This window comes from Ursus maritimus, unplaced genomic scaffold (genome assembly GCF_017311325.1).
Source record: "Ursus maritimus isolate PB19 unplaced genomic scaffold, ASM1731132v1 scaffold_17, whole genome shotgun sequence".
NCBI lineage: Eukaryota > Metazoa > Chordata > Mammalia > Carnivora > Ursidae > Ursus > Ursus maritimus.
This window is the reverse complement of record NW_024424119.1, coordinates 47544743-47556765: the sequence shown is the minus strand read 5'-3', so window position 1 is coordinate 47556765 and position 12023 is coordinate 47544743. Positions and strand designations below refer to the sequence as shown.

Below are 12023 nucleotides of genomic sequence, written 5' to 3'. Positions count from 1 at the left end.
GTTAGAAGCTTTCTCCCTTCTCACCTCCTATAGAGTTCATGAGAGTCCTCCCGAGAATCTGGCATCCTCATGGTTCGAGTGTGAATCTCATTAGAACCTGGGATCTGAAGGAGCAAGAGGACTCATGTAGGGGAGGCTGGTTTCGGGCAGAGGGAATGAGATGCGCAGGGTGGCTCGTCCCATCCTAGGGCTTGTGAGGAACTGAGAGAAGCCAGAAGACAAAGTCTCCCCTGAAGCTGCACGCTGGATGGGAGGGCAGGGGTCAAGGATGATGGTGTTGGGGTTAGCCTGGGTGTGGGCCAGTGCAGGGCACAGCGCTCCACGCTCAGAAGGGCTCCGTGCCAGGTTTAATGCTCTGTCGTCACCATCGTGAAATTGTCAATACTTTTTGAACAAGGGGCCCCGCGCTTTCGTCTTGTGCTGGATCCTGCAAATGGTGAGGGGCCAGTCTTCGGGGAAATCCATGGGCCTTTCTGAGACTCAGTTTCTTTTTTGTAAAATGGAGAGCAGGAGCCCTCCCTCAAATACACTGTCATGAGGACTGAATGAGATTATGAATAATCAGTGCATTGTATAGTAAATGGTGCCCAATAAATATTCCCTTCTTCTTAGCTAAGAGGGTCTATCGGAATCACCTGAGGGGGTTTCAAAATTCATTTGCCTGGGTTTCCCTCTGATGGATTCTGACTCCCAGGTGTGGGTTGGGGGAGGTGCAGCGGTTAGGGCCCCTTCAGTGATACCGAGGTACACCTGAGGTTAAGAAAAGTAGCCTTGGGTTTTCAGAGATCCAGCTAAGTAGAGGAGAACAGATGGGGAGGGAGAAATTGATGGACCACTACTGATCCTTTAACATAATAAAAAACCTGTTAAGGAAGAAAGAGGTCACTGATAATGCTGAAATGAACTATGAGAACTCGTCCTATTATCAAGGTTCTTATAAAATGTTCCGCTGTCCATTTGGCCTGACAAGTACACCCAGAGGAAGAGGGGCCGTGGACAAGAGAAGGTCAAGGCCCAGGGCGGGGTCCAGGTTTGAATTGATCGTCATCTTAATGACCCTAATACCATACTCGATTCCTGAAAAGAAATGGTAGCTAGAGGGAGTAATCCTGAATTATGTTTATCCCGCCCAGATTTTAGGCTTTGACATTCTTCTCATGAAAAACCTGAAGCCTATCCTACTTGAAGTAAATGCGAATCCCAGCATGAGAATCGAGCACGAGCAAGAAGTAAGTACTTTGAATGTCTCTTTGGACACACTGCCGGACCGCTGCGTGTGCTCGCTCTCATCTTGTTCTCCCAGCTAAACTAGATACAACATTCTCAAACTGGCACAGCCAACTTCCGCCGAGTCGAAATAATTTTGGTTTGGTTGAGCTCTGAGCAGAGTCTATAAATATATAGACCTATCCGACCCATGATAACTTCCCAGCATGCTGTTCTTCCAATTTTTAAGGTCTGCAGACACAGAAACAGCTGAGCCTTTCCATCAGTTTTGACATGAACTAATTAGTTAGCCCCAGGAGATGAGCTAATTGAAATTCTGTGAATATGATTTCGCCATGTCGACATACTTGAATCACTAAGATAAATAGTACATTTAACAGTGGTTATATTTTCCCTCCCCCTTTAAACACACGCACACACACACACACACACACATAAAAAAGACTGGAAGGAAATACACCAAACGCTAATATTGGGTTTTGGGGGGACTATGTGGATTCTTTTAATTTTCTTAGCCCCTTCTATATTTCCAAATTTTCTACAGTAAGCATGTATGATTTCGATGATAGATAAACATAGTGCTCTTTGGGTATGTATTTCCCCTTTGTCTTTTGTCAGTTTGTTAAAGGAAATTGCCATCGTAAAAGTAGCACGAAGGGAGCCTTTTAAAAATTCTCTTCCCTAGATTCATACAAGCAAAACCTAACTAACGATACAGCCAGTAAAGCTTGTGCTGATAGTTGCTTGGTACCAAGTCACTCCCTCCGCTGAAACACGGAATCCTTACCCATTCAAGCTTTCTCCAGGGGTGTTTGAAAATGTCCCCAGCCTTGTCGATGAGGAAGTGAAGGTGGCCGTGATCAGGGACACGCTGCGCCTCATGGACCCACTTAAGAACAAGAGAGAGACCCAGTAAGTATTTTTTATATCATTCGTTTCTATCAACTCTGCTCCCCATGTCCTAGCCATTCCGTTCTTAGAACATTGTAACACTGTGAGATGTGCATGTTAAATCCTCTAATCCATCATATTTTCATTTATGGATATCAGCCTCCAAATACAGAGGAGGTTTGGAATTTGGCCGATGAATTTTTAGCTGACTGTTATTTGAATCTAGAGAGTCTCTTCCACAAACCCACTCCCCCTCCCCCGCCCAGGGGGATGGGATCTCCTCTCGCCTACCATTGTTCACGTGGTGCTTCTCTTGGAAGTGCTCAAGCCTAGGGAGAGAGTAAAACAAAGCCAAGGAGAGGACCACAGGTCGCTTGGACGTGATAAAAATCATCTCCTTTTTACCTTCTTCGTGACATTTACACTTTTGCGTTATAAGCTTTTTGTTGCGACATTCCCAGAGCCACTTTAAGGAAATTCTGGAAGTTCTTTCATCTTTACAGCAGTTATAATTCCCCTCCGTCCCACCCACCCACCCCAGGGCGTGTTACCCTGGTTGGGATGCGGGGGGCGGGGGGGGAGTGCGTTCCCCACCCCTCCCTCCGAGGGGTCACCCCTGAAATGAATAGCGCGTCATTGGGGGTATTTTGTTTGTTTTGTTTCTGTCAAATTCCTGGCTCTCGCAAAGTATGGGTTGAGTAAATATCGTTACGCTTGTTTTAGGCAGAAAAATCAAAACAGGCATTTCAAATAGCGCTCTTTATACCCCCCAGCAAATCAGACTCACAGACAAATAGAGCCCTTGTCAGCTACGGTTCAAGACTGCAAGGAACATTGGCTTCCCCTTCCTGACCAAGGGGTGTTCTGCGGGCCCCTCCCCGGCAGCACCTCACGAACTGGGCTGACGCCGATATACTGTTAGAATATTCTGCAGTGGTGCTTTTCCCCTGGCTGCACTTTAGAACCATCTGGAGAGTTTTCATCAACACCAATGTGAGGGCCCCCACTTCTAGAGACGCTGATTTTAATGAGCCGGAACTGGAGGCTTGGCCACAGAAGCGTTCTAGGTTCCCTAGGTGATCCTACCATGCCCTCGAGGTTGAGAGCCACTGCCCGGCAGGAAATGTCACTCTGCAGGAGTGTTTGTTTTGTTCTGAGTCGGGCTGGATGGTGCCTGCTCCGTTGAGTGCCCCTCCCCCGTGTTCTTCCTGGCATGAGGCACAGAGTACCATTGTTGGCAAGACTTGGCCGAGAACATTCACCCGCAGTCCGGAGGGCCAGTCCTGCCAGGCGTGGCTTCCACCGATTAGAGCTTCAAAGTGGTGTCCCATCAGGTCCGCCGCGTCCCCAGTATTGCTCACACGCCACAGCAGCAGGGAGCATGTCCACTGGTCTGGGCATGCGATGGCTTTCTTCAGCCCGCCCTAAGGAAAGGCAGCAGGTGGGTTGCAGTGTGGTCAGATGAATCGCAATAAAACTCATTCCTTGCAAATCTGCTCTCTAAGGGCTATTGATCTCCCTGATAGAGATGAGGTCTTGGGAGAGGGACAGTATGGCACTCCGGGCAGGTTTGGGCGGCTGTCTGTGTCCGCGTGGCATGCTAGCACCGCTCCTTAAAGATGACCTTGACACATGAGTGCTCTGATTTTGTTGGTGGGAGCAAATTCGAAGGCCATTGTGTGGCCACCGAAAATAGGAAGAGATAGAAGAGAATCACTGTATTTTCATGTGAAATGGTATTGAAACACGATTAGCTTTCTTTTTTTCTTGGTTCCGTTGTTTTGGTTTACCTACACTTGGCATCCTGGATCATGTCTGTGAGCTGTAGATATAAGATTTAATAGCGATGGGGCACAGGACCACAGGAAAGATGGGAAAGACATTTACAACTTATCAATCATAAGGAGCAGAACCTGGTTTTAACTGAAGGAACATTGGCTTTTTAAAAAATTGATAACTAGGAACAGTTAAAACTTCTAGAACCTGACCTTGATTCTAATATAAAACTTTCTATCTCCCCTTTTTCTTACCTATAAGGGTGCATATTAATAGCCAAATGCTATTTACTGATAATTTTCCTAAATTTCACCTTTAAAAAAACCACGATTGTCTATGAAAGTACTTTGTAATCTGTAAAGTGCATTTTTATGTAAAAAATAATTATTACCACTTTGGTAACTTCATCATACAGATAAAAAGGCTAAAATTATCCTCAACTCCTCTGTGTAGAAATGTTTCAGAATAACTTGAAAAAGCACCGTATTTATGTCCACAGAAAATGCCCAGTGTCATAGTGCTGAATCATATGTGTCCAAAGCTGAGACCATGTCGCTCCGACCGCAGAAAACGATGTTACATAGACTTCTGGGTTGGGAGGTAGCTTTAGAAACCAGAGTGTCTTGTGTTTAAATAGGATCTGACCTAAACCTTTAAAAACGAATGATTCCCTGGCCTTTCGCTACAACTCTTTAGCAAAAGAGGGTCTGAAGTGTCCCTCATTAATTCCTTCTTGAGTACAGATCGTCAGCAGGACCAGTGAGGTGGGTCTTCACGCTTCCCATGTAGATCGAAGAAAAACAGCAGATAGATGTCCTGACCTCTTCATGCCTCTGAACTTCCTCAGGAAGATGCAGAGGGGGCTCGTGTCCATGCCTGAGGCATCTTCACACGCCTCGGGGGTCAGTTTCCTGGTGGGACTGAGCAGTCCTCATGCCTTCCACGGGATCAGGAACTTGTAACAGCTGGTACCCATCTTGGCATAGCTGGAAGCTCTCTCTTGAGCTCGAAGATCCCAGATTCAAGTTCTGACCTCGGAAATGTGGAGCTGGGCGAGCCTCAGTGTCCTTTTCTATGAAATGACGTTTCAATGAAACAGGAAACCTATTGATAAATAATAGCCACTTAAATGCTTAGTTCACTACTCAATAATAAAATTATCTACTGGAGTATGAGAAAACAAAAATAAAGCTTAGCTTTCATTATCTTTTCTGGTGTACTTAAAGTAGAATTTTGAGTTGAAAGCCAGTGATGTATCCTAAAACCGAAGCTGCTAGATCACTGTGGACTAGAATTGACATTGGCGCTGGTTGCCAATGGAATGTTCTGTTTCCAAGTAGCAGGATGTCACTGGCCCAGGCGTATTTCCTTGTTGGATTAGGAGAAAATACCTTTGGCCCCTGAAGGAATAAAATGGCTGTCATAGGAGAACTCTTTTGAACTAAGATAACATTTTGTAATATCTAGTGACTCTGATTTACATAGTAGGGTTCTTTGGAGGCACTGAAGGGACATGGGAAAGGGGAGGCTCATGGAGTGGGACTCTGGAAACATCGTGTATCTGTACACTCACATATATGGTGGTAACATTCACATAATATAAAATTAGCTGTTTAAATTTCATGGCATTTAGTATATTCACAATGTTATGCAACGACCACTCCTACGTAGTTCTAAAATGTTTTGTCACCCCAAAAGGAAACCCTGTATCCATGAAGCAGCCACTCCTCATTTCCATTCATATAAGTGGAATCATACAATATGCAGTCTTTTGTGTCTGTCTTTTTTCACTTCACATGTTTTCAAAATTCACCCGTGTTGTAACATGTATCGGTGCTTTATTCCTTTTATGACCAAATAATATTCCATTATGTGGGTTTATCATATTTTGTCATCCATCTGTCACTTGGTGGACATTTGGGTGGAAGCCATGAACCGTTTTACATTTTGGCATGCTGTAGATTTCATTTGAAAGCAAAGAATCTTTCCTGCTACAAGAAATTTTTTAAATTCCTGGTTTGCTTCAAACCCCTCACTGTATTGAGAGAAGCACAGACTGTTAGAATCAGAAGGGGTCTTAGAAACCATCCTGCCAGTCAGCAACCTAGTTCAAGAATCTCCCTCCTAAGCGTCCGTGCAGAGGAGCAGCGAGTATGTGGCCTGGGGAGGCGCCGGATGTGGCGTCAGACTGGTCTGGGAGGAAGTTTTTAACCTCTGATCACTGTACTGTGAGCTTGGCCCAGGTGCTCTGTTCTCTGATCTGCGCTCTCGCATGGGGATCAAGGTGTCTCCTTGGCTGGATTGTCATGGTCGTCCTATAAAGAGACACCTAGGAGAGAGCCTCGTGACATCTGAAGACATTAGGCAAATGCCAGTTCTCAGGCCCACCAAGTGGCAGTCAGCCTTTGAAGTTCTGTGGATGGTGACAAGTAAGTCACCAGCTTCCGAGGCAGCCTATTTGACTTAGGGTATACGACGGTTCTGCACCCATGAATCATACAAGACAAAACCTAGACGAAGAAGTCACAAAGCTAGTTAGAGGCAGCATGGGAACCACATTGTGGCTTCCTGACTTCGACACCAGGGTCCACTTTGCTTTGCCACGTTGCTCCATTGACCTCCAGCTTCACCTTCGATTCAGAGCTAAGCTTGTAAGATAAGGAGAAAAAAATCAGGACAATCAATGGAGAGTTTTCCTTTCTTCAAGGGATTTGGGCGGCCTAAGTCTTTCTTTTTTAAAACTCCTATCCCAAGCAGAATGAACAAACTGCATTCCCTGATTATTTAAAAAACAAAGTGATTGTTGCATCCATTGATTCATTTTTGGAAGGTCGGCTTACCCTGGGGAGTCATCTTACTGGTATTTTTCTCCTTTTCCTGAATGTAGATATTTCTGGTAACCAGGTTCCTTTCTCAGGAAGTGCAGCCCTTAGAGCCCCAGAGAAGTGTGAGTGAGGCCAGAGATAGGCTCGGAGGAATCGGAGGGGACTTTGTCAATATCCTGATGCTGCGTAGTGCCCAGGAGCTGTGATATAGACGGCCTGGCCCGTCTCTTACTCAAAAGTGTGTATTTTGGAACACGATTTATATAAGGCACGGAAACCTCTTTCCCCACAGCAACATCTCACCACTCTCTCCCAGTTTCACTTACTTCCTATCCCAGCACAACCTGGTGGATTATAAGGGGAGGAGTCAGGCTGGCCAGGGCATCTTTTGCCCGGATTCAGAGAGGTCTGTCCCCTGAAGACTTCATTGGGAGCTCAGGCTTCACTTCTCACCTTGAGTCCAAGCAAATCCCTTGGATTCTGCACCATGTCTAGAGCCACTGAATTAAATGGATTCCCAAATTAGGTTGATTCTACATAAAATCTGGGATAAAGGTGGAACATTTACCAAGGAATGTAATTCTGTCCGGTCCTGGAAAAGAATATCAAAAAACCACATGAACCAGAGGTCGTCTAAGCCCAGAACCCTGCCACTTAAACTGGCAGTATATCCTGGGGAAATCCCCTCAATGGGAGGGAAGAGAGACTCCTAAAGTGTCTAGACTAAACATGCCTTCGTCAGTGCGGGACACTATCTTTCCCATCAGAGAGTGCTCTTCGGCAAACAGTCCTTCAGAAGAATCATCTAGCCATCCTGACCAACGGCCCATCCTTGCTTGCACAGCTGACATTTTGCTGAAATTCTGGGTTTCACCGATTCCTAAGGATTCATTTGGGGCAAGACCCTACAGATCAGCACACACTGACCCCAAGCACCTTTGAAGATTTCACATAAACCAGGAGTCTGGGTCAGAGAGAGACGGATATTTGCAAATTTATTTACATGTCATTGACACCATGTGAAGATTAGAGAACCAGCTATTGGCTTTTAGAGTATTTACTGACTTACTGTGTGCCAGGGAGAAGTCTTACAAAACTGAATTAGCTCACAGGCCAATGGGAGAGGCAAGACCCACACATACAAATAAATTTGTAGGGTAGAAAGTGCAAAGTGCCCAAAAGGTAAAGACAAATTGCGAATGGAGAAAAATGTAAGGAAAGATTATTTACCAATAAGAAGAGTTAAAAAAAAAATCAGGCAAGGAGGAGGTGGCATTTGAACCGAGGTTTAAAGGATGAGTAATATTTGAAACACACAAATGGAAGAATGTCCCTGGTGGAGGAAACGAAGTCATGCGGCTCTGTTGGGGGAACTTCAGGAGTTCAAATCAGCTGGAGAGGCAGGTGCACGAAGTGGGTTCACAGAGAGGGGGTGTTGCTGGGGAAGCAGATGAAGACCCAGAGGCCAGAGGGGGATGGCCTTGAATAGCAGCCTAAGAAAATCAAACCTTGCTTTCAATTCGCAGTAACCATGAGCCCATTAACTACACAAAATTTTGTGTATCTGTGAATTTTTCCTGGAGAGAAGGCTAGACATTTCATCCTGTTTTCAAGAAATTGAGGACCCAGCAGTCCTATTATCATCAGAGGCCACAGGGAGCTGGAACAATTTGTCCAAGGTTGGGTGGTTGTGGCTTCAAGATACATTATGCCCTCTGTACCTCGAAACGTCTTACATTTTGGATGGCAGTCAGCAAACTAGAAAAATGTGTGTGTATTTTCAAGTAAGAACAGACAGGAAATGACTAATGATAAGTGCATTATGTTATGGGCAAGAAATAAAACCTGACAACTCTCTTCCATTTCAAAGTGTTTAAGCATTAAGTCAGAAGTAACCAGTAAAAGCCTCTTTCGCATGAAGTTTGTTGAACAGGAACCGTTTTCGAGACTTATGGGGAAGGTGGAATTTCCTGAGCTGAGTGAGAGTGTCATTTCAGAGGCCGTTAGACAGGAGCCCAACCCCTCCTCCCGCAGGCAGTCCCGCTGTCCCTCTCACCCCAGCCGGGAGCAGATGGGACACTAGACAAGCATATGGCCAGTCAGTCACCATTGTGGAGTGGTATGGAATTCTGCGGGGGCCCTTCCAGAGTCGTTCCAGGTAGTGGTGGGGGTAGCAAATGTATCTGGAAACCTCCTTATGGGAGATGCTTCAGAGAGCCTTAAATGTTTATGTGCTTTTTAACGAGGGGTTGTTAGCTTTTGGGAAGGAGGCAGTGTGGCCTGGCTTCAGGAGACCAAGGTTTTGGTACCGGTTCTTCTTGGCCTCCGATAAGTCACTGTACTTTCCTGCACCTGGTTTCATCTGAAACAAAACCACGCATGAAAACAAGGGAGAGCCAGATCTGTTTAGCTCTTGCCTTGGGAGAGAATGGAGGTGAAACGCTGTAGCGTACCAAGGAGATATGCCCCCGTGGGGTGTTATCATATCACCGCCTGCGTGGGTTCGGGCCTTCCCTGCAAACTTCGGGCAGGGACTGTTTTTTTATCTTCAAGTCCCGACCAGGAGCAGGGCCTTAGGAGTGGTGGGTTATCTCCCGTGAGGAAGCTCTGTGGCCAGCTACGCGGCTCCTTCATTGCCAGTAATGTTCAAAACCAGAATGAATAAAGCGGGAGCCAACGTGCCGAGAACCCCGGCGTACGGCAGGCTGTACACGTGACACAAGAGAGAGCAGGACCAGACAGAAACCTGCTTGTGCGTGGCTGTGCGTCTCAGACTGCGAACTGTGGAAAGTTCAGAAGAAGGCAGGGTGAGCCAAGGATTAGGTGGAACCCCGTGAAGTGGTTGACATTAGACTTTTTTTTTGGAACTATGAGAATGGCAGTTTCCAATGATTCAGCTAATAGCTGGCCTGGAGTGGTCAAGGCACCCTTCCTGAGGGAGGTGGGGCTTATGTTCCCGTGGGTTGGGTTTGGTGAGAAAATAGAAACAAGTTTTGGGGAGAAAGGATGGAGGCAGGAGAGGTTAAGCAGGGCTGGGGAGGTTCATGGCAGGCCAGGACCGCCAGTCATGCTTCCAAAAGGGCCCTTTGAGATGGAAAGAACAGAGGCTTCTTCTCTGCAACATAATTCCTATTAATTGTTTTCTCATTATAAAAGTAGTATGTGCTTATTGTCAAAAAAATTGGAAAATACTGAAAAGTGTATAGCATGAAAGAACAATCTCGCTCAGATTCAAGCACCCAGAGTTAACCTTTATTAACTTTTTAGTTCATAAAAATAGTATGTTCTTCTATTTCGTTTTATAGTTGAGGCCATATGATCTACATAAATTTTTTGTGCTGTTTTCATTTTCCTCCTTTGTATGTGACAGTAATTTCTCCTTCGTGTTAGCAACTCTGTAAGTATCATTCGCGTCAATGGCTGGGCCAGAGTCGGCCTCCGTATTGGGGAATGTTTAGTTTATTTCCAGCATCTTGTGCTTAAAGCTCTGTGTGCAATTTAGGATGTTGTCTTAGCATCGAGGGAGCCCCTGAGGAAGCAGGGGAGGAGACCCAATCGTGTTTTGAGTGCACAGGTAGGAGAGCGTGGTGGGTAAGAGTGGGCGCCCTGGAGTCAGATGCTCGGGGGTGAATCCAGGCACTGCCACTGACAGCTGAAAATGATACAGAACTTTCTCCCCTTTCTGTAGTTTGGTTTTTTCATCCGTAATAGGCAGTCTGCAGTAGGTTGTTTGTAAAGCTGCAAAGCAATGTGAACTTCTTAATTTGGAGGAAGAGAAAAATGCTGCTTATTTCTAAAAGACTACTTGCCATGGGAAACGTCCACTCTGAGTGTATTTAAATAAGCCAAATAATTTGTGTAACCTGGGGACTTGCTTTTTTTAAGGGAAAAACAGCGCAAAGGAAGAGGTGGGGAAAGTAAGTGGGAAGGGAGCTCCGGCGGTGACAGGTTCATCTTTGGCTGCGAGGATGGATTTGATTTCCCTCTAATTATCTGCTAGATTAAAAGGAGTGAAAGATCAAAATTAAAGCCAGTTGTAGTCATCATTTGAAAGCCCTTGGATATCACACCAAATGGTGGGCAATATCCTCCAGTTGCTTTCGTTCTTTTGATTCAATTTCTATTTTTTCCTTCACTTTCAATAGCATAAGAGCCCCTGGCAACCCTCCCCACAAAGGCTAATGTCAGGGGGTGGGAAGAGGTGGAACTCGAGCAGCTCAGAGCCGTGGGACCCACCCCCCCGCTCATCCCCCTCCAGGGGTGCCCACAGCCACAGTAAGGCTCAGCGTAGAGCCGTTCAGTGTGTTCTCCCTGCTGGGGCGGATGTCTTCATTTGCTTGGAGGGGATCACTTTCTTCCTCGGGACGGTCCGCGCCTCTGCAGCACCAGAGGCCAAGCGGGAGAAGCTGCCAACACATGCATGCATGCATGCGTGTGCGCATGAATGAATGTGTGTGTGCCTGAATGCATGTGTGTTTGCATGAATGCACACGTGTGAGTGTGTGCATGAGTGCATGCATGTGTGCGTGAATGAATGCATGTGTGCATGAATGAATGTGTGCCTGAATGCATGCATGTGTGCGTGAATGAATGTGTGCATGAATGCATGTGTGTGCGCATGAATGAATGTGTACATGAATGCATGCATGAGTGCATGCGTGTGCACATGAATGAATGTGTGTGTGCACAAATGCATGCATGTGCACATGAATGAATGAGTGTGTGCATGAATGCATGCATGTGTGCATGAATGAATGTGTGCATGAACACGTGTGTGTGCATGAATGCATGCATGAGTGCATGCATGTGTGCACGAATGAATGCGTATGTGCGTGAATGTGTGCGTGAATGCATGTGTGCGTGAATGCATGGGTGTGTGAATGAATGCATGTGTGCGTGAATGCATGTGTGTGTGCATGCATGCATGCACGTGTGCATGAATGAATGAGTGTGTGCTTGAATGCATGTGTGTGTGCATGAATGAATGAGTGTTGAGGGATCGTTCCATGTGGTCCCGTGCTGGAGGCTGGGGCAGGGATGCCTCTGAGCCTCTGCACGGTGCAGGGTGCAGAGGGAGCACTGGCCGCAAGGTGAGCAGGATGGAGGCAGTGAGAGGGGCCTGGGCAGAGAAAACAAGTCACCACAAGGACCCCAAGGCAGGAGAGCATGGGGTTCTCAGGGCCCAGAAAGGAGTCCAGAACTCCAGCTGTGTGGCTTGTAAAAGCTCCAAGCTGGAGACAGTCTAACTGTCTGCCAACAGCAAAATACACCAATCGTGGGTACTCACTCTCTGGAGTGCTCTAT

The 12023-nt window shown here is 46.3% G+C and overlaps 1 protein-coding gene across 4 annotated transcripts in view; it reads left to right on the top strand.

Moving 5' to 3' along the window:
- TTLL11 (tubulin tyrosine ligase like 11) overlaps positions 1-12023 on the top strand; it is a 222707-nt gene that overhangs the window by 98830 nt on the left and 111854 nt on the right. For 2 of the 4 annotated variants that reach the window (XM_040631834.1, XM_040631835.1), the window contains 2 exons: positions 1134-1229; positions 2024-2139. In XM_040631834.1, coding sequence (XP_040487768.1) covers positions 1134-1229; positions 2024-2139 — 212 coding nt within the window. Of the gene's footprint in view, positions 1-1133; positions 1230-2023; positions 2140-8790; positions 8878-12023 lie in introns of those variants that run through there. The other 2 variants (XM_040631836.1, XM_040631837.1) reach the window with 2 other exon arrangements.